Source organism: Haplochromis burtoni, unplaced genomic scaffold (genome assembly GCF_018398535.1).
Source record: "Haplochromis burtoni strain Fernald_Lab_line unplaced genomic scaffold, NCSU_Asbu1 Contig_3, whole genome shotgun sequence".
Lineage (NCBI taxonomy): Eukaryota > Metazoa > Chordata > Actinopteri > Cichliformes > Cichlidae > Haplochromis > Haplochromis burtoni.
Genome location: NW_024582364.1, coordinates 1,358,911 through 1,385,633, shown reverse-complemented (window position 1 = coordinate 1,385,633; position 26,723 = coordinate 1,358,911). Strand labels below are relative to the sequence as shown.

At 41.7% G+C, this 26,723-nt stretch overlaps 1 protein-coding gene across 6 annotated transcripts; it reads left to right on the top strand.

The window, feature by feature from the left end:
* Nucleotides 1-433: 433 nt before the first annotated feature.
* Nucleotides 434-25,580, top strand: kif1ab (kinesin family member 1Ab). 6 transcript variants are annotated; one of them, XM_042219039.1, is made up of 49 exons: nt 434-798; nt 1,879-2,050; nt 5,635-5,708; nt 5,956-6,135; nt 6,256-6,324; nt 6,580-6,758; nt 6,841-6,952; nt 7,247-7,324; nt 8,382-8,447; nt 8,542-8,559; nt 8,644-8,722; nt 8,815-8,893; nt 9,230-9,372; nt 9,543-9,581; nt 10,708-10,838; nt 11,016-11,095; nt 11,945-12,020; nt 12,124-12,203; nt 12,298-12,404; nt 12,487-12,570; nt 12,705-12,885; nt 12,973-13,045; nt 13,152-13,242; nt 13,330-13,478; nt 13,894-14,072; nt 14,254-14,391; nt 14,475-14,593; nt 14,703-14,788; nt 14,923-15,058; nt 15,196-15,379; nt 15,713-15,803; nt 15,957-16,075; nt 16,159-16,214; nt 16,456-16,564; nt 16,684-16,750; nt 16,847-16,931; nt 17,030-17,135; nt 17,257-17,280; nt 17,391-17,505; nt 17,585-17,718; nt 18,025-18,086; nt 18,181-18,326; nt 19,453-19,641; nt 19,770-19,841; nt 20,508-20,617; nt 21,217-21,360; nt 21,492-21,684; nt 21,791-21,909; nt 22,156-25,580. In XM_042219039.1, the coding sequence occupies exons 2-49, from the start codon at nt 1,945-1,947 to the stop codon at nt 22,211-22,213; spliced, it is 5,115 nt and encodes a 1,704-aa protein (XP_042074973.1). In that variant the 5' UTR covers nt 434-798; nt 1,879-1,944; the 3' UTR covers nt 22,214-25,580. The 6 variants fall into 6 exon arrangements, with proteins under 6 accessions (XP_042074973.1, XP_042074976.1, XP_005912854.1 ...); XM_042219042.1 differs by lacking the exon at nt 9,543-9,581; XM_005912792.3 differs by lacking the exon at nt 9,543-9,581 and having other exon boundaries at nt 10,639-10,838; nt 19,770-19,814; nt 21,241-21,360.
* The last annotated feature ends 1,143 nt before the right edge of the window (nt 25,581-26,723 follow it).

Genomic DNA, 26,723 nt, shown 5'->3' with positions numbered 1-26,723 from the left:
TGGTGAACAAAAAAATATGGACACACCCAGGAGTCTATATAACTCCACCCTTTTGACCTGGTACTTTCTTACCAGCCTGAGAACAAAGAACCTAACAGAAAGTCATCCGGTCCTCCCATTAATCACTCCATCTATCAAATCTACCAAATTACCACTGTCAGATGCTTTGGTGAATAGAGACTTCCTTTACATTCGTCTGTTTGTTTCGTTGCACAATTTCTGCTCAACTTTCATGTAAATTTTGTGCTTGAGTCGAGCTTCGTGTCTGATTTGTGTCTCTCCAAACCTCCAGACTCACGCTTTGTCAGTCATATTTGCGTCTCTGAGCTCTCTCCTCTCCTCTCCTCTCCTCCTGTGCTGCATCGCTTTGCCTCGTGGCCGCCCGCCACTGATGATGCTGAAGCTGATGTCATCACCGCCTCCCAGCATCCCTGGCACAGCTGCACCGCCATTTTCCCTGCTTTCAGACTGCCTGACGGACAGACTGACGGCCGGCCGTCGGAGCATCCCGCACCCATCCTCCTGTTTATCCGTGCGGCACCCCGCTCCTCCCTCCACACCACTCCAAGTCTCCCACTCTTTTCTAACTGACGCACCGCTGCTGAAGCTGAGGCACGGCGGATTATCCATGTATGGGTGCGTGAGGGGAAATGATGCTGTAGGCTAACCAAAGGATAGAGCGAAGGACCAAAATACGAGCTGCAGAGGAGAATCGGAGGAGGCACCAGAGGATCCTGCCGCTGTTTTGAATGGGAAGGGGGATCCACCATTTGCGGCTGTCGAGTCTGAGTTGCTGAGGTAAGACACGGCGTGTTTTTTCAGGGCAATAATGGGTGTCACGCCTCGGTGAGGACAGGGTATTTTTGCGTGTTGGTCATTTCGAGGCTTTTGTGCGCTTAAGAGACGCTGCGTCAGGGTGTTTGGGGTATGATTCTGTGTTTAAAAAAACAGTCAAAAAACACAAATCTGCCATCTTACTGAGTGAATTGGACGAGCAAAGGCGTTGATAAAGGCTGGGACTGTCATGTAAGCTGTAATAATGTGTGCTGACCTCCTTTCTGACGCAGTCTGGGATGAATTGGTGTCTGAGCTGTGTATGTTTACGCGGCCTGTCGTCGAGGTGCGGCAGGCACAGCAAGATGGAGGAGACATTATTTACATGGCTTAGGAAATATCCAGGAAATGTCATCGGTTAAAATTCTTCTCATCCTCAAATTTATAACGTATCAATAATGGCTTATTGTTTGGATGTTAAGCAAGATTTCCCCCCTTGTTCATCGACGGGGGCTTGGATGTGACGGTGGATGTGCGGTGTGCTGTCTGGAAGCAATGATACGTTTATGAATTATTGTAAATTAGCTCATTAACTAAGAAAAAAAATTGTAGGGGTTAGGAAGAAAAAAAAAGGAAAATCGAGCTTATTTTGGAAGGCGCAGTGAGAAGCGCCTCATATTTCAGGGTTGTGCATTATTTTCATTGATTTGAAGCAGTCAGGCCTTCATCCATGGCGGTGTTGCTGGCAGGGAATAAGCAGCCATTTTACTGTAGAATTGCAGAGACGCTGATGATCATCCTGCCAAATGTTGGTCCAGCCATTTAGTCAGTAGGAACTGGGTGTTTCTGCCTGAAGACAAACTGACTGTGATTCAGGGCCTAAAAATGGAAAATGGTGTCATGTGTATGTCTCAGCTGTTTGTGGCTAAGAAAGCTGCATCACCATTATTAAAAAAAAAAAAAGAAAAAAAAAACAAGTCAGAAATATTAAAAGATAATGTTTAATTCCTGGATTAAATTCTATAATATGGAGTCTTAATGATTTATGGTGTCACATGTGCTGTCACTGCTAATGAACTCCTCTGTCATTGTCTACCTGTGCAGGTGCCAGGTGCGCACTGGCCACGGGGATCTCCAGCTCTTCTGCTCACTCACACGTAGACCTGCAACATGGCGGGGGCTTCCGTGAAGGTAGCGGTGAGGGTCCGACCCTTCAACTCCAGAGAGATCGGGAAGGAGAGCAAGTGCATCATTCAGATGTCTGGAAACACCACGAGTGAGTATACGAGAGTTCAGCTGGTAGCCCCGAGACTTCTCAGTGAAGATTTAGTCAGACTGACTTTAATGTTTGAGAGTTTAATTATGCCTTTTAACTGAGAGAGGTGCTTAAAATGTAGTTATTGTGCAAACTTATAAAGTCGATTTACACATTTCAAGGTTAAAAATAATCCTTATTTATCTTACACTAGGTGTCAGTTTATCTGCTTTCTGAAACTACACATTTTAGCTCATTTGCCTTAAAACCAGCCTGTTAGGTCTGAGCCATCATAACCCTAACTCTATGAATATATAATTTGTTTGTCTGTGTGTGTTCTCCCCAGTCTTGGCAATCAAGTAAAAAAAACCAAACAAACCCAAAACAGTTCTTCTAACTGACAGCCATCCAAAACTATTCACATTTGTTCCAGAAGAATCATTTTTCTTTTCTCCAAAATACAGAATTAGGGTTGGGTGCACGCTTGACTCATCACCAATGATGATGTAGATCTTGGAGGGTTAAGTCCACCCTCCCTTTTAACCCAGCTTTCTTCTGATTGGCTGCCCCTCGCAAATAAAAGGTTGGAACAGCAAGTGGATAAAGTATCTTTGCTCACAGCCTGTGATGACCAAATCCAGACTATCCCCTTTCAATGACATCATACAGAACCAAGAGTAAAAAAAACTCTCAGCTCTGGTGCTCTTTATTTGAAACTGTATCCACACGAGCATCCAGCCATGTAAGAGAATATGTATGACCAAAAAAATAGGTAAAAGCATTAAAGACCCACTTTACTGAGGATCTATCACTGAATATGTTAACCCAGTGGCACTGCTTTAATTGAAGTTTACCTCTATTACTTAATTATTCATTTCGTCATTGACATTTTGATTAATTAACTTTATAGTTCTCTTTAAAAAAAATCAAAGCCCTCAGGTGTAGGTGTAGAAATGCAGCATGAGGTGGAGACTTAAACCTGTGGTTCACTTAGACTGAAAAGCACCAGAGAAGCACTGTGATGTGCATTTAATCTTTAAAGAAGAACGCCAACTTAGCTTTTCATTGAGGAATAATAAGTGTGTGTTTTAAGAAAGGTAAGTGGCCTTTTTTGTGGAAAAAAAGACAAATTATTATTAATTGCAGAATATTTACATGTGTTTTGTCTAAAAGATCAGTCGACTGAAAGCTCTATACTATATAACCACCAACTTTAAGTCAAGTTGTGTAATTTTTCAGGACAAAATACAAACAGAATACTTGGAAAAATGCTGCAATCTCTAAAACAAAAATCCCTTAATGTAAGAGATTAAAAGAAGCATTCAGCATTTCTGACTAGTTTGTATGAGGTGTTTATGGAGCATTTTTGTTCTGTTTGTGCTTCAGAATAACAGGCTTTATGTAAATGTAGGCATAATTAATAACAAGAAGAATATTGAATATTCATTTTTAATTGGCCAGTAGGATAAGGCTGTTCTTAGCTATAGCGCTCTATTTTTAAAACAGACAGAGCATATGACACGTGTTTATGTGAATAATTACAGCAATTCGATTCAGTGATTACGAGGTTGCGTCTGAGGGGCTTCACTGAAAGTCTGAGTTGTGTTTAAAGTGATCCTCTGATGCTGTTTTGGTCTCATTTCTGTGACCCACTTTGAAGCATTTTTAGTGTTTCACCTCGTCTCGCGGGCTGCATTGTCCTGCGGCGATATAACAGCGGGCAGGGAGGCATGCAGCATTTTGGCAGCTCGAGACGGAAACAAAAGCTTCAGTCAGGCCTGAAACCCGTCAGTGTGTGTAGGACGTAGCGACAGCCGCGGCTCTCTTCTCTCATCATACGAGCTGCATGGACCAACAAGGGCCCGTTGTTCTGGTCGAGTCCAGACCCGAGGTCAGCTGATGTAAGGGTGCAGGAGAGAGCAGGCGCATGTCAGCCTGCTGTGCCTGTTTTTAATGACCTCATTAAAAGCCAGAAGATTCAGGCTTGCATTACTTCAGCTCGGTAACTTCACATGTATCGAGTGCTAAGAGCTTTCGCTCCTCTTAACAGGACTGCTTCACTGACGCTGCTGCTTTATTGAACTCGTCCACAAGGGGTGATACGGTTTATTTAATTTGCGGCCAGAAGAGCAGCTGCTCCTCCTCAGAAAAGAGAGCTGTGGTGTATAATTGCAAAAGCTGTTATTGAGCAGAACTGTAAATCCTATCTGATCCAGAATGTTCTCATTTTTTGTGTTTTTTGGTAAATATAATTCAGAGTGATAGAAAAAAATATGCTTACTGGACACTTTACTAGCACCAAGTTGTTGTCAGAACTACCTTAATGGCCTGTGGCATATATTCAGCAAACTGCTGGAAACATTTCTCAGGAATTTTGGTGCCTGTTGACACGTGGACAAAGTGTGCCAAGGAAATATCCCCCACAACTTTATATCTCCAGCAACCTGAGTCAGGTGTATCCATGCTTTCATGTTGTTTATGTCAAATTCTGACCCTACCATCAGAATGCGGATATTGAGACTCATCAGACCAGGAAACGTTTTTTTCCAACCTTCAATGGTAACAATTGTCCCATTTTGGTGCACTCAGTTTTCTGTTAAGCTGACAGAAATGGAAACCAGTGCAGTCTTCTGCTTTTGCAGCCCATCTGCTTCAAGGTTCCCCATCTAACCTTCCATTCAGAAATACTCTTCTGCATACCTTGGTTGTTACAAGCTTTTATTTGAGTTACTGTTGCCTTCCTATCAGCTCGAAGCAGTCTGGCCATTTCCCTCTTTGACCCTTGCCATTCACTGAATCTTTTCTATGTTCTGGGCCATTCTTTGTAAACTTGGGGACGATTGTGCGGGAAAATCCCTGGAGATCAGCAGTTTCTGAAATACTCGCACCAGCCTGTCTACCAACAACAATGCCACATTCAAAGTCACCTAAATAACCTTTCTTCCCAATTTTGATACTCAATTTGAACTGCAGCAGGTCATCTTGTCTACAGACATAACTGAGTTGCTGCCATGTGACTGAGTGATTAGATATTTGCATTAATGAACAGCTAAACACGTGTTTCTAATAAAATGGCCAGTGAGTATGCATGTTAATGTAAAATGAAGGTTTTAAACAAAACCTTTGTTTATAATAAGAACTGGATTGTAATTATCCGTGAAATATGCATAAAAAAGACCAGTAAATAATACAAATGATAAAGCAGGACTTGAACTAACTGTGGGGGAAACACACACACACACACACACACACACACACACACACACACACACACACACACACACACACACACACACATTAGATGGATCATTACTGGACACACTGCTCTGGGTGGAAACAATCATAAAAATAAATAAAAGAAGAAAATCAAAGCAAACCCACGAGCATTTAAACACAGCATGCATACAGAGTGTGGGTACGCGACAAAATTAACCGGTCACAAAGACTGTGTGATAAAATACTGATATAGATTCATAGCAGATATGAAATTTTTCACAGTTTCCTTCTGGCTTACTGTATGTAAACTAAAAAAGCCAGATAAGGAAGACAGAATGAAGAACATTCAGCTTTCGATGCTTCTAACTGATCTGTTTTGATCTTTTTAGCAATCTTGAATCCAAAACAGCCGAAAGAAAACAAGAGCTTCAACTTTGACTTTTCCTACTGGTCACACACCACGGTGAGTCTTACAGCTTTCATCAAAGGAAATACATCTGCATTAGAATATAGAAGGCTCTGCTCTTAAACAAGTCCCCAGTGACTAATCACTCTAACTTTTCTTTTCTTTTTTTTTGCCCGCAGCACACTGTTTGATATTTAATGTGTGTTAGAATAATGAATATTCATGCTATTAAAAAAATGCTAATTTTCAACCCCCCCCCCCCCCCCCCCTCTTCGTTATCACTCCGCTATCTCCATGTCTGCAGCCTGAGGACGTCAACTATGCCTCCCAGATGCAGGTGTACAGAGACATCGGAGAGGAGATGCTGCTCCACGCCTTTGAAGGCTACAATGTGTGTATATTTGCATACGGGCAGACGGGTGCAGGCAAAAGCTACACCATGATGGGCCGACAGGAAAAAGACCAGCAGGGAATCATTCCTCTGGTAAAGCAGGAAGCAGTTTTAAATACAGTTTAATGAAAGACAATTTTGTGCCGATTTGACTCCAACACAGCAGTTTGAAGTCCTTAAGTTGTAAAGTGACAGTGGCATTTTGTTTTCTAGCTGTGCGAGGACCTTTTCACCAAGATCAATGACAGCAATAATGACAACAGCATGTCCTACTCAGTGGAGGTGAGTCATGCTAAACTCTGATATGCCTTTTGGCAGGCCTTCCTGTTTGCATTTAAAGAAATTTTTTCAGGTAGTTTGGCTGAAACATGTGAAACAGAAGCAGGTTATATTGGAATCGTGTTGTTTTATCAGATAGTCAGAAGCTAATTCATTCCTTTTTAATCTTTTATTGTTCCGGTAGCAGCAAGTCACTTATTATAACGAATTAATTAGTCATTAAACATCTTTTATGACTGCCTTCTCTTCTCCCTGCAGGTGAGTTACATGGAGATCTACTGTGAGCGTGTGCGTGACCTGCTGAATCCCAAAAACAAAGGAAACCTGCGTGTCAGAGAGCACCCGCTGATGGGACCCTATGTTGAAGATCTATCAAAGCTAGCCGTCACCTCCTACAATGACATCCAGGACCTGATGGATTCTGGAAACAAGGCCAGGTAAAAAATTTAAGATCAGTTGTTTAGATTTGATAATTGTTATTTTTAAAAACCCATGAGCATGTATTTTTGTTTTTTTCAGGACTGTGGCTGCTACCAACATGAACGAGACAAGCAGCCGCTCCCACGCCGTCTTCAACATTATCTTCACTCAGAAGAAACACGACATGGAGACGGACAACACGTCAGAGAAGGTCCGGTGCAAATCACCCACAAACGAAGATTTTATTTTTCCATTCTTCTGACCACAAACAAATCAATAAGGAGAGTTGAGGCAGAAATGATTTTATGACCTTTTATGGCCTGTTAGGAGGCCGCGTATGCGGTGCTGCTATCTGTTGAATGTGTTTCTGTATTGACTGGTAAACCACACTTTACTGCCAGCTCTCCTTTTCAGCTCCGGGTGGATTGTGTTTGCTGCGGTGGATATTTAGTCCTTTTCAGAGAGGGTGAATTATTTTGAAAAAAAAAATTTATTGTCTTCTTAGGTCAGCAAGATCAGTTTGGTTGACTTGGCTGGCAGCGAGAGAGCAGACTCAACTGGAGCTAAAGGAACAAGGCTGAAGGTGAGATGATGTTGCTGTTTCAGTGCTATGCAATGGCAAGCAAGTCTTTTCTTGAAGAAGTTGTTCATTTTCATCTAATTTCTCTAAATATCTGTAAAATTTGACAAAATAAGTATTTAATATTCCCTTTCAAGGGGTTTAATGGTTTTACAAATTATTTTGAGTATTTCATTACAGATTGTAAGGTTAAAATGTATTTTATAATCTTCTAAAACAAAGGGCACACCAAGAAAAACACAATAAGTAACGCACCAAAAATGTAAACATTGTGGAAGAAAATGATCATGGAAAAGAAAAACATGAATAAATACATAAGGATAAAGAAGCAAAGTAAAAAACTGATTGAAAAGCTCATTGCCTATATTTTAAAACAGACTCCACAGTTTTCAACAACAAAATAAGAAACATAATTTAAAGTTGAACTCATAAATAAGCACTGATTGGTACCTAATTACATCTTTCAACAAACTGATCCAGTTTCATAAACTTAGAATCAATAGTACATAGCGGGTGCTGATTTTGGACACGGCCACGTTGCTTACTCTGAACTCTCTACTCAGATTAGCTGTGGTTCTTTGAGCCCCGTTCTCCATTTGTCCGTAATGGCTTCAGCCGCATTCTTCCCCGACTCAGATGTCCCATCCTGAGCCTCTCCATCCTGCAACAATTTGCCAACTTCAATTGGAGTCTTCTATATACTCATCTCTCAACCTTATCTAGCTAGCTCATGTTATAGCAGCATTTATATAAAAATAGTATAAACAATATGTGTCACTATACACCCAGGCCTGTTGCCATTGTTTAGTGCAGCATTTTACATTGATTTCATTTGGGGGTCAAATTTACTCCGCCATTGGTTCAAGGTATAAATGATTGAACGCCCCAATCAAGTTCATCTTCTTTTGAGTTACATGACTTTTAAAATGCCAAATGAGTAAAAAAGACCCCTTTGGTGGTTTTAGTGCTAATTTGAAGTAATATATCTAAAATGTACTCATGATTAGATGGAAAAATACATGAAATGGCTGATTTCTATATTTTGTGTGTGTGTTTGCAGGAAGGAGCAAATATCAACAAATCCTTGACCACTCTGGGAAAAGTGATTTCTGCTCTGGCTGAACTGGTATGAACTTTTACACTTTGCTAAAAATCTTACTTTAAAAACCTATTTTGTGTGTTTCAATTACAAATGCTGGTGTTTCTTCTTCTCTTTTTAGGACTCTGCACCAAACAAGGTTAGTATACAGCGGCACGCAGGGTATATGGAGCATCTTTTTTAGGGTAAACTTCAAATATTATTGTGATTCCTTTGTTGATAGAACAAGAAAAAGAAGAAGGTGGAGAGTTTCATTCCCTACAGAGACTCGGTGCTCACATGGCTGCTGAGGGAGAACTTAGGTATGCAAATGCAACCAGAAAAAAAGAGGTTTCAGCAGAAGAAAAAGATTTTCTGTGTTAGTTAATGAAATATATTTGTGTATCTGTTTTAGGAGGAAACTCTCGCACAGCCATGGTGGCTGCCCTTAGCCCTGCTGATATTAACTATGATGAAACCCTAAGTACCCTCCGGTAAGGAAAATATATTAAAGCTCTGTTTTTGGGATCATTAAATTTGACATTTTTCACTGTAAATGCATTTTAAAGCTAAAGTCACACTGTCATACTGCAGGGTCAAGCAAATAAATAGAAGTGCTGATGAGATTAGATTTTAAACTCTGCATACATCTGCAGAAAAGTGGAGTTCATGTAGCTCTGTCGGGTAAAACCATTAATGGACACTTCACAAACGTATTTTTCTGTTCAACCAGCTGTGAGACACCATCCTCACTTATATTTCATATTATCTGCTCACTGTTATTCGGTACAGAGAGGCTGAGGAATGATAACTTATCAACCACCTTTTAGGTACGCCGATCGTGCCAAACAGATCCGCTGTAACGCCGTGATCAACGAGGACCCCAACAACCGGCTGGTGCGCGAGCTGAAAGAGGAGGTGGCTCGTCTCAAAGACCTGTTGTACGCACAGGGCCTGGGCGACATCATCGAGAGTGAGTGTCACAGCAGCTCACGCACACGTGGCACACACGTGCACAGGAAGCTGGTAGTTAAAAGCTTTTGTGCAGGTTATGTTTTTTCTCTCAGTACATTGAAGACAGAGGATTAACTTGGGATGTGAGCGCCACTCACACACAGTCTCTTCTCTCCTCTGTCCTATCAGCGTATCGCTGCACTGGTCCTGTCATCACTGGTTTGAAATGTGTGTATAACTGTAGCAAGCCTGCGCTTTGCAGCTAAAAAGAAATGAATCCCGAGCCGACTTTTCTCCTCCACCACACCAGAGACCAAACTAAGAATCCTGAGAGAGTGTACATGGAGTCAGACGATGCACAATTGATTAAAAAAATAAAATGAACTTTACAGAACAACTAAAATTATCTTTGTAGTTAAATCTTGTTAAAGCTGTAATCCATTGGCTAAGAGAAAAAAATGGCCTCCTTTCTTTTTTCCATGGTGTTACATGTTTCTTTTACTCCCCAAACCTCGAAATACTTTTAGCCACAAAAGTATGTGACCCCACAGTGATGCTTTGTTTAAGAGATGCCGATAGGAGAACAGCGGAAACTGTCAGATTCAGGGTTGTCTTGAATCTTGCTGTTATTTAACAAGATTAGTGACCATGGAAGAAAGGACTGACTGAGAGGATGCCATTTTAGATTGTGTTTTGCAGTCTGGTCCTCTGTGTGTGGAGCTGCTGCATTCGATGCTCTGAGTCAGGTGCTTAGAGGCCTGCACCGCCGGGATCTTTGCTACAAACGCTGTGCTAAACAGCTTAAAAACATCAGTTCTTCTTTCACGAAAATAAAAATCAACACTCTATATTTGGTCCTCATGCATTGTAGTGATGTATCTATTATTTTTTTTAGTACACTTTGTCCTAACCATGCTTGCTTGCGAGCTTGTTGTGTGTGTTTGTGTGCAGTTCAGTGTCAGAAAAGAAAATCCCTCTGGTATTTAGCATTCAGTCTCTGACATTGTATGCCGTGTCAGTTTGAGTTGCTCTTTTTTTTCTCCGTCTGCGATGGCTTTGGAAAGCAAATACGTCTGCTTCTTTGATCCATTATTTGAGCTTTCTCTTCTTTTTTTGTTACCCTCCCTGTTGTTCCCTTATTTTATTTTTTTTCCTTTTAAATCCGTATCCCTGCGTGGTCCTCTCAATCCTTGATGTCTTTCCTTGAATACCTCGCGTCTGCTCCTACCTTCCTTCCTTCCTTCCTTCCTTGCTTTCTTCCATGCAACGCCTCTCTTTCTGGCAGACCTGTGCGATTACAAGAACTTTGTGAATAATCGCCAGGCTGTCAATCAAAGGGGTGATCTCTCCACAGTGACCCATGCCATGACGGGAATGAGCCCCTCACCCTCGCTCTCAGCCCTATCCAGTCGAGCCGGCTCCATCAGCAACCTCCACGATCGCATCTTTAGCCCGGCCAGTGAGGAAGCCATTGAAAGGCTCAAGGTAGGAAAAAAGGGGGATGATGATGCATAGATAGAAAAAGTGGATCTGGGTTGTGTGAGTGGGAATGAAGGGAGGAGAGGGGCTTAGGCATTTGGTGGGAAGACTCCTTGATGAATAGAGAATGAGCAGAGGTAATACTTCCATTTTGAGAGCAGGCTGTTTCTCCATCACCAACAGGAAACCGAGAAAATCATAGCAGAGCTCAATGAGACATGGGAAGAGAAGCTGCGCCGTACTGAGGCCATCCGTATGGAGAGGTTTGTCCAAGCTCTTTATGCTGTTTGATATCCACAAATGCAAAACCACCTGAAATTATCATTAAATTTAGCATTTGCGTATCTGCCTGGCTTTTCAAGGCAGTGCACCTACAAGTAAAAAATCAATTGTCCATTTTTGATTGGACTTATTTCAAGGACATGTTACGGCAGTGCGTATGAGTGTGGCAAATTACACATTTGCCTAATGAGCAAAAGATCTCTGTTTTGATACCAGGAGGCAGCACAGACACAGTGTCGGGAATGCATCTCGTGTAAATATCTACCAAATCAAATTGCCTAAATTTCTTTTTTATTATACATTGTGGAATTTTCAATAGAAGTTCACAATGTTTTTGGCCATATGAAAAAAGCAAAACTAATTATTACACCATGAGATTGAGATCTCTGAAAGCTTTTAGTGAAATTTCCCGTTCATATCCCTCTGAGGATGAATTTCTCTCACCGGCAAGTGATCCAAACGTCCTTCCTCACAACTGAAAAATAGTTCCAACATTAAGGCTGTATTGACATCGTTCCTGAAGGAGGTGCTTATACAAGTCAAATGTGTTTGTATAGCATTATCAAGCATAATTCAGATTGTTTTACAGAGGACTACAGACATGACATGATGTGCTTTTACCCAAAGTTTTGCAAATCATGGAACTCATCAATTACAAAAAACAAAGAAGCACATGAAAAGTGTGAGATTTTATACAGTTTGTATAAGGAACACAAAACATTATGCATTGCATGGATAGACTGTCAGTTTAATGAAATAAAAAGAAATAGCATTATTGTAAATTTCCATCTGAGTTCATGGATTGACTCCAACTCTGATTAACTCTGTAGAGAGGCACTGTTGGCTGAGATGGGCGTTGCCATGAGAGAAGATGGAGGCACAGTCGGCGTCTTCTCCCCCAAAAAGGTACAGGTCCTCAGTCTGTGCCACGCACTTGCCAAACAACTTCTCAACCTCTTGAACGATCAGACCAAACTCACACAAACACTGAAACATATTTCTCTTTCAGACGCCTCATCTGGTGAACCTCAACGAGGACCCACTGATGTCCGAGTGTCTGCTCTATTACATCAAAGACGGCATAACCAAGTAAAGAGTTCTATAAGTTCAATTTGACATGAAATCCATCCGGATACTGTGCAGTTTTTAGTAATTTCGATATATGTTTTTAATCTTCCTTCAGGGTTGGCCGTGAAAATGCCAAAACTCGCCAAGACATTGTTCTTAGTGGCCATTTTATCAAGGATGAACACTGCACCTTCAGCAGCACCACCGGCCCTCAGGGAGAAGGTAAAGTCTCTCCCTGTAGACAAATCTGCTAAAAAGATCCGTCTTTCCAGTCACACGTACATTTAACGATTTTCTGCAACAGGATGCGTCATTCTCGAGCCGTGTGAGGGAGCAGAGACTTATGTCAATGGCAAGAGAGTGACCTCACCTATTGTCCTGAGGTCTGGTAAGTATTAGATTGTCTTTGATTTTCTAATAAATTTGGCAAGTCCTGAAATATGTTTCTATTTAAGCAGCGGTGTAATTTTTAATGCTTGAGTCAAATGTTTCAACATTCATGCTTCCTGCTGCATCTTTAAGGAAATCGCATCATCATGGGCAAGAGCCACGTGTTCCGCTTCAACGACCCCGAGCAGGCTCGTCTGGAGCGGGAGAGGACGCCGTGCGCCGAGACACCCGTGGAGCCCGTCGACTGGGCCTTTGCTCAGCGAGAGCTGCTGGAGAAACAAGGCATCGACATGAAGCAGGAGATGGAGCAGAGGTGGGTGTGGTCGCATGACTTGTTTTAATGGTATGAATATATGTCTTGGGAAAGTTCTTTGGTGTTGATGAAAATGAAATGTTGCAGGCTTCAGGAGCTTGAGGATCAGTACCGCAAAGAACGAGAGGAAGCCAGCAACCTGCTGGAACAACAGCGGCTGGTGGGTGCTCGCATGATCGCCATCGATCATAAAAAAGTACTAATTAGTTCTAGGTGTTATGTAAATCCGCACCTCCTCTTGATCTGTACTGCATGTTTTCTTCCAGGACTATGAGAGTAAACTGGAGGCCCTTCGGAAACAGGTGGACTCTCGGTACCTGGAGTCACCTGAGGAAGAGGAGGAGCCTGAAGAGGAAGGTGATACTATCACTTTAATTTTTTCTTCTTTTAGTTTTGGCATCAGACTTTCATTTTATTCACATCAAGTTCTCGTGTACCCTCCAGTGCCGTGGACGAAGCGCGAGACCGAGCTGGCGCTGTGGGCTTTCAGAAAGTGGCGTTTCTATCAGTTCACGTCCCTCAGGGATCTGCTCTGGGGCAACGCCATCTTCCTCAAAGAGGCCAATGCAATCAGTGTGGAGCTGAAGAAGAAGGTTAGATTGTTGTAAGATATATGCTTTGGCAGTGCAATGATATTTTTTGTGCTATGTTTCATTGCACATTGTGTTAATTTTGTTGTAAACAAACAAAATGCAGGTCGTTGCTCTATGAGGTCTGAAAAACTCGAATTTTTTATTATTTCCCTGACTTTAAATATGTGTCTTGTACTCATTGACATTGACATTACTGTGCATGTTGTTATTATTAGTTATTTATTTTTAACTAATAAAAAAGGCACATGAAGGATTTAGGTCTTTGACAGATGTCATATGTGCAGTTAAAGTATTTAGAACAAATACTACAATTTCTCAGCTGTTCAATTTTCTCATTTTCGTTTTGGATTGCTCAAATAACTGTGAGCTGCTGTTCTAGTCTAAATTATGATGCAATCTCGTGTTTTCTTCACAGGTGCAGTTCCAGTTTGTCCTCTTGACAGACACTCTCTATTCTCCGCTGCCCCCTGACCTGCTGCCTCCCAGTGAGGCTAAAGAGAGAGAGAGGCGACCGTTCCCTCGGACGATAGTGGCCGTCGAAGTGCAAGATCAAAAGAACGGAGCCACACATTACTGGACTCTGGAAAAACTGAGGTACTCAGAGGTTTTGAGAGTCTGGCTTGAAGCTCGTTTCACGGTCACAATTTAATGGTCATCCCTGTAGAAAACAGTGCAGTTCTTTTAATTCAAAGCACCGGTCAAAGTAGCTGACAGTGGATACACATGTCTGCATATCAGCAGATACTGACCTGTTGTTTTCTCCTGGCCCTTGTAGACAGAGGCTGGACCTGATGAGAGAAATGTATGATCGTGCTGCGGAGCTGCCCAGCAGCGCCGTGGAGGACTGTGACCACGCCCTGACAGGAGGCGACCCCTTCTACGACCGCTTCCCCTGGTTCCGTCTGGTCGGCAGGTCAGTAACATTCACAGATTTAAGTTCTTTTACTGCACAGTGAGGACGCCCACAAACCCATCATCACTTTCCCTCCTCCTCAGGGCTTTTGTGTATCTGAGTAACCTGCTGTATCCGGTCCCTCTGGTACATCGTGTGGCCATTGTAAGCGAGAAAGGAGAGGTGAAAGGCTTCCTTAGAGTGGCAGTGCAGGCCATCTCAGGTACAAATAAAAATTAGCTGTCAGATGCTGCACACGTCTTTTTGTGTTGTTTTGTGTTTCTGGAAATGCTTGTTAACTATACTGTTTGTGCTTTTGTGTCTCTATTTAGCTGATGAGGAGGCGCCTGATTACGGCTCTGGCGTGAGGCAGTCAGGCACCGCCAAGATCTCCTTTGAAGACAAACAGTTTGAGAAGGTACGTCTGGGCTGGTGTTGTGCAGCTGAGTCCTTCTTGTTAGATTAAAGTGGAAATTTGGAGCCTGAAAAAAGAAATTCTAGTGTTCTGCTTGTAAAAAGAGGCAAAAGCTGATGATTTTATGTTCTGTTTAGTTTCAGACTGAGTCGTGTCCCGCAAGTCTGTCGCACTCCAACACCTCACAGGAAGAGCTGCGAATTGTGGAGGGAGAAGGACAAAATGCTGAGACTGGAATCTCTGCAGATGAAGTTAACAACAACACCTGTGAAGGTGAGGGGAGGGCGACGACAGGGACATGGTGGTCTTACTAGAAATACCTCATGAACGGAAATATATTTCCTAGCTGGCACATCTAATATCAAAATGTCAATGCGTTTCTGAGTCTCAGCTTCTTCTGTGCCACGCAGCCACACTGGATGCTCCTCTAAGCCCAGTAAAGAGTTTAGGTCTGGGTCTGGATCTTCCTCTGGACCTGTCTCCAGAGAAAGCGCTGTCCCACCTCAAGATCGGCAGCACTTTCACCTTCAGAGTTACCGTCTTACAGGCCTCGAGCATCTCTGCAGAGTACGCCGACATCTTCTGCCAGTTCAAGTAAGTTAAAGCAAAGTTCCTGGAGTAACATCGTCTACCTGATGTGAATTTCATTTAAGAGTTCTCGCTGAATGCCTCTCCTAGTTCTGTCTTTTGTCTTTATGCAATTAGATACAAAGATTTTACAAATTTTACCTTATAGGTCACATGAATTAATGGTTAAACTCTAATCAAACTTAGTGTATTTTCTAATTTACGGATTAAAGTCTTTGTAATTTGAGAAGCTGACAGTGAAATAACCTGTGCTGTTGTTAGCCAGATGCTTTGGGTGATATAATGTGTAGGAAAAACAAAAAGGCAGGTCAGCTGATGAAATGACTTCACTGTTTTCAGCTTCATCCACCGTCATGACGAAGCTTTCTCCACTGAGCCGCTGAAAAATACCGGCAGAGGGCCGCCACTGGGCTTCTACCATGTCCAAAATGTAAGCAGCATTAAACGCTTATATTAACAAAGACAACTGATTGCCATTACTGTTCACTTTCTCTTGTTATTTGACATATTATGTTAGCAGTCCATTTCTACAAACAGCTTTCTCAAGGGTTCATTCGAGTATTTTTCTCTCTGCCTCCGATAGATCACAGTGGAGGTGACCAAGTCCTTCACGGAGTACATCAAGACTCAGCCCATTGTCTTTGAGGTGTTTGGACACTATCAGAAACAGCCGTTCCCTCCACTCTGCAAAGATTTAATCAGGTCAGGAAGAAATCTGACCGGGTGACTTGAGATAATTTGATGAAAAAATTTTTTCTCACAGTTTCATGTTGGGGTTTTTTCAGCCCACTGAGACCTTCCAGGAGGCAGTTCCCTCGGGTAATGCCGTTATCCAAACCAGGTTAGCAATGACATTTCAGCCACCACAATCTAACTCCTATACATTAATCTAATGATCAAAAAAAGGGGAAATTAATAAATGAATGAATGAATGAGTGCTCTGCAGGCTCCTCTGATTCTGCCTGTTTCCATTTTAATGAGATAATTATTTAATTCAATCATCTATCGATGATTTCCGTGTGTGCTTGATTTAATATTCTTAGCAATAAATGAATGAATCTGCATCCTCTTCATTCATCCAGTGCCTGCCACCAAGCTCAACACTCTGACTCGCTCCACTGCGGGACCCTGTCACGCCAAATACGATCTCATGGTCTTCTTTGAGATCTGCGAGCTGGAAGCTAACGGAGAGTGAGTCCAGTCTGTTCCTGTTGCTGCTTAAATATGCAAAAGGGAAAGCATACACATGCATCTCACTTGTTATAATGTTATAATACGTGTCTAAAAATGGATTATCCCTCTGCCTCCAGTTATATCCCGGCTGTTGTTGACCACAGAGGTGGGATGCCCTGCCATGGGACGTTCCTTTTACATCAGGTCTGACCGTGTTTACCTCTGCTGTCACACTGCTAAGTTCTTCATTTTAACCACTGAGATACTAAATCCGCTCCTCATCTTCTTGCGACTCCACAGGGCATTCAGAGGAGGATCAGAGTCACAATTGCTCACGAAACAGGAAATGATATTGAGTGGAAAGAAGTGAAGGAGCTCGTTATTGGTGAGTACGATATACATGGCCACGTTTGTCAGATTTTTGCAGGAAGAGCTCAAAAATCAAAAAAATGACCAGTCTCATTGTCACTTGTTTGCCCGCAGGTCGTATTCGAAACACGCCCGAGGCTGATGAGACCATCATAGACCCCAACATCCTTTCCCTCAACATCCTGACCTCTGGATACGTCTGGCCAAAACATGATGACAAGTAGGAATTTGTTTTTCCAGTCTTCCTTCAAAGCATTTTTCTCTTTGTTTGCTGAGTTGAAACTGTTGAAAGCTGGAGAGAAAGGTTCATAACTCACCTTATTTCTCTTTGTTAATCGCAGTGTCTCTCTGGGAGTTGATCACAGGTACCATGTTTTTCCATCTTTGTTTCTTAAAAACAACATGCAACAACGTCCATTTGTTCCTTAAGCTTTTCATGCAATGAAAGGCTAGATGCTGTTTTTCCTCTCTGTAGAACTTTCTACCGATTCGAGGCCGCATGGGACAGCTCCATGCACAACTCTCTGCTTCTGAACAGAGTCACACCCTATGGGGAGAAGATCTACATCACCCTCTCTACTTATCTAGAGGTGGGAGAGTGTTCGTGCATTGTTCTGCAAAATTTTAATTTTTTTTTTACTTTATTAATGTTTTGTATATTTGGGCTAGATGGAGAACTGTACTCAGCCGACAGTTATCACCAAAGACTTCTGCATGGTGTTTTACTCCCGTGACACAAAGCTGCCGGCATCCCGCTCCATCAGAAACCTCTTCAGCACCGGCTGCCTACGGCCCTCTGAGAGGTACTGGATTAAGGATTTTAACTAGGGCTGTCAAACGTCAAACATAAGGATGGTGGGCCAAAAATGGTCTGGTCAAGACTCCAATCCAGCCCACTGTACAGCTTTTAAAAAAAAAAAAAAAAGAATATTTTCTGTGACTTAATGAAAACTTTCTATTTTTTAATAGAAAGTTGGGAGGCTGTGATTACACATTTATCATGTAGTTTCACTGGTTTGGCACCATTTCAGATCAAAGTTCTAGGTTTATGCATGCTTCAGAGTTGAAGATTTAAGTTTATGACAACCTGCTCTGCTTTCTCTCCTCAGTAACCGTGTCACTGGAGTCTATGAAATCACTCTCTGCCACGTGGCTGACAACGGAAGTCCAGGTGCAGAATAAAATAAAAATCAATAATAAATGAAAATGACAAAAACGTTTGTTTGTCCTTTGTCGTTCTAAATGCTTCTGTTCCCCTTCGTCAGGCATGCAGCGTCGTCGCAGGCGCGTGCTGGACACCTCGGTGGCTTACGTGAGAGGCGAGGAGAACCTGGCTGGATGGAGGCCCCGCAGTGACAGCCTCATCCTCGACCACCAGTGGGAGCTGGAGAAACTTAGCTTACTGCAGGAGGTCAGTGGAATTATTGGAATTATATTATAGTTTATTTTTTACAGTGCTTACATCATAATAGTCTCTTATATCTTAGGTTTTTCTTTGGACATTGGATGCTTTTGCACGCTTTATCAGTCCAGTCCTGGTACCTCATCATTGTGACTGGAGTGGGGTTTTTTTGTTTCGTTTTTTAAGACTCTTAACCCGGAACTATGAATCATTCAAGCATAAAAAGCAACTAACCCAAGTGATAAACCGGTGTTTACATATATTAGACAACTTAGGAAAGAAATAATTATAATATTTGTGTCTTTAGGCATTTTGTTACTAGCAGCCAGTAACAGAAGCACTTCATTTGTTCCCATCTCTTTAGTTGATAGCAAGAAAAATCCCAAAGATAACATGGTTTCACAGGTATGAAGTTGTATTTTGCACCAATAAGATGAATTCCAGGGGGCCACAGTAAAACTTGGGTTGTGTGCAGTGTGCCCGTAAAACATTTTGAGGAAACTGGACATGTGGAGGACAGAAAAAAAAGAAATGTCAGGCATAAAAACTATTTACAGCAGATGAACAGTGAAAGTCAGAAAGTCATGCCCTTATGAAATATGAAAAAAACCAGCAAAACCATTCTTAAGTAAGGGAAATCTGGTAACAGACCTCGTAAGAGCGATGAATCCAGATTAGACATTTGTGGTTCAAGTTGTCGTCAAAATGTGTGCAGGAGATCAGGAGAGAGGGACAACACTGAGTGTCTACAGCCATCTGTAAAACACAGTGGAGGCTCTGTCATTGTTTGGTGCTGAATCTCATTCAGTGGTGTTAGAGATCTTGTTAAAACTGATGGAATTATGAACTCAGAGAAGCACCATCAGATTTTCATCCACCATGCAATACCATCTGATTGGCAACAGTTTCATCATTCAGCACAGGATAGATCCCAGACCTCAATATTATTGAAGGGGATCATCTTGACAATAGAGCAAGAGCCAGCCAACATCCAAAGAAGAGCTTTGAATATCCTTCAAGAAGCCTGGAGAACTATTCCCGAAGATTAGTGAAACGACTGCCTACTTGACATGTGCTAAATAAACTCCTGTTGGACTTTGTCTTTCAAGTGAAATTCCCTTACATTCTTCTAAAGGTGGAAAAGACCAGGCACTATTTGCTGCTGAGGGAGAAGCTGGAGGCGACTCTGCATGCGGGACAGGATGCACTCTACAAAAATGGCGACATCATCGACTTTGCAAAGAGTCCCGTCCTCAGCCACAGCCCCAGCAGCAGCCCCGCCCCCGACAGCCCCAACCAGAGGCAGAGGGAGCTGGCTGCTAAGGTGACTGCTGCTCCCCTCATCTCTATTTTACACCCGGTTTATTAGAGATTTATTTTCTTTCTATTTTTACACACAGCTTCATTCAGCTTCATGCTTTTAAATTGTTTTTTATATTTTTCACTTTCCAGTGTCTGCGTCTGCTGATGCACACCTTCAACAGGGAGTACAGCCAGGTGAGCAGCAGTGCCAGTGAGAGCAAGGTGAGCCCCAGCCTAGGCCCTCTATAACCCAGTCCTTTAGTCCTTCTGAACCTAATGTTTACAGCCTTCACTAAATATTTAAGCCCCGCAGTCCTTCTTTCCAGTCACTCCCTCTGCTACATCTGTTCTCATTCTTTCATGTTTTTTAAACACTTCACGCTTCCTTGTTGCAAAGAATTTCATACTTTTCACTTCTCCTCTGTCTCTATAACCAGATGTAATGTTTAACCTGGCTTAAACATTACTCAGAGATAGTTGCTGGATAAAACATGCCTAATATGACAACCATTTCTTTCAGTACTGACTCAGGTCTACTGATTACTCTTTTACACCATGCATCCCCTCCTACTTTCCTCACCCCTCACTGTCCCTTCTTCTTAGACACTGTGAGGCTTCCACTTACTTAATAACTCTCCTGCATGTCCTCTTTAACATCAGCGAGGGGCTCTTAGACATACCGAGGATTTGTACCACAGTGCTGCTTCTGTAGTACATTGCTAGAAGATGACAAACTGATCAAGCTGTTCTCTGAATGCATGTCTGTGTCGTTTGTGCTTAATTGTTTGCTGGATTGTTTTGTCTTTGTTTGTCTCTCTTCTTGTCTTGCGTGTCCTTGCTGTCGCTCTGGTTTCTGTGTGTGCGTGCTTGCACATGTGTGCGTTTTAGCTTTCTGAGATGTCTGCGTCTCTGATGAGGGAGTCATCCTCTTCTACACTGAGCACGCTCACCCCGTCCTCGACCTGCCCCTCACTGGTGGAGGGACATTATGACATCAGGTGAGGAAAAAATGTCATTTTGAATACATCTTACTCGCTTTTTGGTGCTTTGTTCAGTGAGCAGTAAGTCTCATGTGGGGCCAGGTAGTATCAGTAAAAGCAAAATGCTACTGTATTTTCTATAATGTGCAGAATTTGTTTTTTAGAAACATTTATGTTCTCAGTTTTTTCAGTGTAGGCTCTTAGATTACGAATGGCAGGTGATGAAAACACCACAGAAGACTTTTTTTCTGTTTTTTCAACAGTCACAACATTTAGCACAACTATGCAAAATAATTACTGCACTGTAATAATTAGAATTCAGAAGAAGGTACGTACACACACTGGCCACTTTGCTAGGTACACCTGTTTGACTGCTCTTTAGGTTAAGTTTTTTTCAGGGAGGGGAAATTTTTTGAAGTTCAGCTTTGTAATTCATTCTCAACTGTCAGAAAAGTGCACTAAAGCCACCCTGTAGATTTTCATAGGAAGTAACCTGCTTACAGAGATACACCTTGTTGTTTTGTTACACATTGCAAATGTGTTTTAAATCAGAACTAAGAAAAGGGGCTTGAAATGTTTTCTTTTGTGTCTTGACCGTTGCTCCCTTTTTGATGCAGTGTGAACATGTTTGCGTTGTCTAGACACACTGATCCCAGTTCTGGAGCATCCACACCGGACCTAGATCCGTACAGCCCCGTGGACAGAAAGAAAGTCCTCAGAGGATGCACCTTTGTTCCCGACATACAGGAGATTCGTGTCAGGTCAGATCACACTTGATACGTTTAATGTACCACCAGTTGCAATCACATGTTAGGAGATCCTCTGGATTATTTTCCTTAGTATTCACATCGTAGGCCAGTTATTCATTTTGTATTTCTTTCAACATGCGCAGCCCTATTGTGTCAAAGAAGGGCTATTTGCACTTCCTGGAGCCTCACACCAGCGGCTGGGTGAGGCGTTTCGTGGTGGTGCGCCGGCCCTATGTGTACCTGTACCGCAGCGAGAGGGACAGCGTCGAGAGAGCCATCATCAACCTGTCATCTGCAAAGGTGGAATACAGTGAAGACAAACAGACGTTACTGCGGGTATGCTTCACTTCAGTCGTGAAACTCACTGCAGAAAAGACATATGACCATTTAACCGATAAATCTGAATGAGGTTTAGTAATCCCGGAGTATTTCCTGTCTTCAGACTCCCAACACGTTTGCTGTGTGCACCGAGCATCGTGGGATTCTGCTGCAGGCAGCCAATGACAAAGAGATGCATGACTGGCTGTATGCTTTTAACCCTCTGTTAGCAGGCACCATCAGGTGAGTGGTGGAGAATCTGTGAAGCATACAAATAGTTTACTATGAGTGAAAAGAGACCCAGAGTTTATATTTTGTCCACCTCCAAACACCCACACAAAGTTTTGACATTTTAATTATTCTGTTTTTTTCAGGAAATGGTCACTTATCCCCTAAAAATGAAACATATTATTATAATTGCTTATTAGATGCTATTTTCCCCTTTATTTATCTTTCCTGCCTAACATATTCTTACTCTCCTTCTGTCAGGTCAAAGCTCTCCAGAAGAAAGTCGGTCCAGTCGTACCCATCGGCTCAGCGGATGTGAGAGTTGAAGGGGCCTGGCGAAAAACAGCGAACAAAACAATACAATCTAAAAGCTCAGCTCAACATCCTGCTTAATCGAGCATAGACCATATAGCAAACTTACACATAGAACCATTTAAATATCCCTCTATGTGATGACCGCCCCTGTCACTCACTCGCTCATCCACAAAGCCGACAAAAGCATTATTTGCCATCACCACCACACTAACCCTGCATGGTGTGCTCCCTTCCAACCTGTAGAAGAATTCCTAAGAAAATCTAACCACCCAAAACCCGTTACATAACTTACCTCTGCTGGGCGCTGGGACTAGTTCAGATTAGTTTTCATGTTTCCTGTAGATGTGTCATCTGTGAGGCTGCCAGTTTCCAGCAAAGACATAAGTCTCAGCTGTGAAACAGACATTGAACATCAACCATTAACGGCATCAAGTGAGGGGAGGGGTAAAAACATCTTATTGGATGTTTTCTCTGTGTAGGTGTGTTAAGTGCAGCGATGATAGCTCCATATCCATCCTCCATACATATAATGTACATAATAATGTACATTGGCTTGGTGCTCTGCAGCATAGAGTATTTGTTTCACTGAAGAGGTTTCAGATGGCAGAGATTCATCATTGCTGTTGCTCATCATTTTAACCTTGAAGTAGCATGAGGGGGGATCCAAGCTGTTGTTTCTGTGTCTTTTTTTAAGATCTGGTTCTATGAAAACACGAGATCGTTTGCTAGATTAGGACGGCCCGTTCAGGAGAGATAATATGTGTCCTCGCCTTGTTATTGATATGTGCTTCGTCCTTCCTTTATTATTATTTATATTGTTTTTTTCTACATAACCCCTTGCAGGTATAACCCTGAAGGAAAATGTTTAATGTTGCTGTTGAAGCTGCACTGTATTTTATTGTGACAGGACCACTGACAGTTTTGTTGCATGGCACTTTATTGAGTTAATGTCTCGTACCATTTACTCTGTTATTTTAACCAAAGCGTTCTTTTGCTTTTTGTAATCGTTTCACTTACTGTGCATTTGTGCGCAAAGATAGTTTTTTTTATTTTATTTTAGTGGGATTTTAAATGAATAGTTTGACACTTTGGGAAAAGACTTTTCCTGCTGAGACTCAGATGAGAAGACAAAAAGCGCACTTATGATCCTGAAGCCAGCAGATTTTTTTAGCCTAGCTTGGCAGCAAAAAGGTAGGAAACAGAAAGCTTGGCTGTGGCCGTTAACAAAAAGGGAAAATAGCACGTCTGAAGCGAACTAAATAGGACTCGTTTAATGGGTGACTAAATCTTGCATAAAGAGCTGCAAGCATCATGGAGTAAAACCCAAATTAGTGAGCTTTAGAAGTGCTAGTAGGTGATTTTGTTGCTTGAGTTAATCAGTTTTCACACAATAAATCCACATTTCTGGCAAAAAAGGTGAATTTCCCAAAAGGTTACACTATTCTTTTAACCAATGAGTCGCACCAGATTTGATCTAATTGGGAGGACAACTGTACTGTGTGTGGTTGTCATTTTTATTTTTATGGATCAGCAGAGTTGCTCCGTTCGATAAGCTGACTTGTGAAGACTCCTCTTGTAGCTCAATAGAAAGGACAAAGTTATAATCGACCATGGACCTTCAGTCTTTTTAGGGCGGTTGCTTCAAGTGGACGAGAGCGTTGTCCTAGCACCAGATAGTGCCTCCCTTTCTTCACCTCTCTTTTCTTTCTCTCCTTGATCCTTGTCTTTAGCATTAATGCTAAATAAAGTTACTCACATGCATTCATGATTAGCTTTTATGTAAAGTTATAGTAAATGCTATTAATCTTTGTTTTTTAAGTTTTCATTATGTATATCAATGTTTTGGAGAGTGAATATTATCAATGATCCTCTATAGCATATAGTTATTGCCTGTAACAGACTGTAAATGTTTCCTTTGACAGCAGTCTCCCTGCCAGCTTTTGTACCGTAGCTGCTCGGTATTTGACAGCCTGACGCTTGTGTCGGACATCGGTAAAGCATGACTGACTTGATGTTGTCATGACAAGGAATGGTTTGTAGGTCTTTAAAAAAAAAATCTATCGATAATGTTGCTTTGAAATCTAAAACATCTTTATCTTGTTATGCAAGAGTGACAACATTGGGTCAAATTTACCGAGTAGGCACATAATGCATTCAACACAGGCCTGGTCAGCCAGCCGGTCTGCCTGTCTCATTTCCATTTAAATGCTAATGATCAGTTTTCTACACTCTGTAAGCAGAATTTAGGACTTTGTGTGCCACAGGCCAGCCAACTTGTTGAGCAACACAGCCTAAATCATGTACAAGTTTGTAGAAAATCTGACTCTAGTTAAATTTTGCATTTTATTGCAGTTTTATTTTGCTTTTTTTTGCCACTTTGTTTTTTTTTTTTTATGTTACTTTGTCTGTAAACAAAGAGTTAATTGAGTTTATTTATTGTTGAATGTGTTGGGTAGAACATGTTGTCTGCTGGTACAGAAGACAAATGGAAAGTTTTATTTGTAAAATATCAAAGCATAAATTATGTTCTTGAAAATTAATGCACTTACGCACAAAGCATCTTTATTTAATATGATTTTTGTATTAAGCATTTAGAAAATCTAGAGGACTTTAAAAATATATATATATACGTCAAGGTAGTCGATACACAAACACTGGCACATAACTTTCAAGGCTTCCAACCCTAACAGTTGAAGAGTGTCAGAAACACTTTGTGAGGTAGTTTTAGTGTGCCTGCCAGTGATTGTTGAACGGCACATGAGTCGATCGTTTTGTTTTTCTTTTCCTTTGGCTGTTTTAGCTGTCACAACTCTGGATCAAAGCATGCAGGTCCACTTATCTTCCGCTTTCCCCTCTCTCCTGCCTTACCGCTTGCTAATGACAACAGCTTTCCACTCCTGAAAGTGCTGCTTGTAAAGTATGTCATCCATGATCCCCGTAATGATTTACTGGAAACCTTCCTCTTGGCTCGTGTCTTGTATATAAATGGAGATTTCTGTGTTTGGGTCTCATTACACAGATGATATTAACTCTCTTTTACTCTGTATACCATGATGAATAAGAATAATTGACCTGCTGCTTGGTTAAGTGTCACTGCAGAGTACAGAGTGCGGATCAGGAAGCAGTTTCGGACCTCTCGGCTCAGTGTGAGTAAGACGGTCATCCTGGACTGGGTACGTGACCCCAAGTCTGTGCTCTTGCTTGGAGTTGCTTGACAGAAGCAGAAACAGGTCGCAGCCTGTGATAAAGTCTTAAACTCAGTGCTCACGTTTATCTTTTGAGTGTTCTGGAGTTCTTTCTCATGTCTGTGGACACATAACAAAAGTTGTCAAAAAAAGAATCAAGCAAATAAATAAATGTGTTGAAAAACGTGTCGGCATTTGAATCTTGTGTGTTTGATTGTTACCGTGCACAGTTTAAATCAATAGTTGAGTGTGGAGTTCCCCTGGGATCTATTCTTGGTCCCCTGATGATCTGGTTACAGTGTACTGTAGGAGATCATAACTACAGTGGTAACACTTCACTGTCATCTATCTAATACTAAGTCGTGTGGATACATAAGAGATGTTTTCCTCAAAGCTTTTATTTTCCAGTTCCATTTATTTGACATTATTATCAGTTCTTGGTCTCATACTAAATACATTTATACAAGGAATAGGTAACTGATTTTAAACTTTGATATACCGTAATATACAGAAGTCTTGAGCCACCCCTAATTGCTTTTGATTTTGCTTCAGTAGCCAGACTTCCATATCATTTTTAGTCATCCAGTCCTTGTGGCATTTTGTAAGCCACTTAACACTGACCGAGAAATCATTTAAGCATAGAAAGGGTGGAGGGATGAGCCATTCTTGTGTCTACACATAACATAAGTTATAAAGAAGCAGTTTTGAATATTTAGGCACTTTGTTACTAACAGCCTGTCACAAAAAGACACAGTTTGCTCCCATTTATTTAGTTGAATCTCTGAAAAATGTAAAGCACTGTTTGACAGGCATAAAATAGCAATTTTGCAATTACAAGGTGATTTCCAAGGAGCTGCTAGCAGAAAACTCAGCATGGTGTGCTGTGTGTCCTTACAAATTTGAGGAAAACAGAAACAAACCAATTTAGTAGGTTATTTAATTTCAGTTTGTTGATTGCTTATCTCCAGCTAATCATACTTTTCTGACTGCCATGTGTCATAATGCTGTATATAACTGTACTTGCTCTGTCCAGTTTTGGCAGGTTGAACGTCTAAAGAGCCAGAAACATGTCCGATAAAACATGACCCCAGTGAGAGACTGTTTTTGCTGACAGTGCAACCTGATAAATGAATAACATTATCATAAAGCTTTTCTATGTTCTTTTACATAATAGTTTGTACTTTTGCTCAGGGTGAGCACATCTGCATGCCTTTGTGCAGCCCTCCATTATTGATCATGTGCTTACCATGTGCAGCAGGGCCAGTCAGGCTAATCCCCTAATAATGGAGGCAGGAAATTTGGGCTACACACAAAGGCCCTCGACTGGTT

Bases quoted from the DNA above. Each gene is read 5' to 3' on its own strand.
- kif1ab (XM_042219035.1), top strand. From the start codon at position 1,945: ATGGCGGGGGCTTCCGTGAAGGTAGCGGTGAGGGTCCGACCCTTCAAC. The intron at 6,759-6,840 runs GTAAAAAATTTA...TGTTTTTTTCAG, and splicing joins GATTCTGGAAACAAGGCCAG to GACTGTGGCTGCTACCAACA. The intron at 21,361-21,491 runs GTCAGATCACAC...CAACATGCGCAG, and splicing joins ATACAGGAGATTCGTGTCAG to CCCTATTGTGTCAAAGAAGG.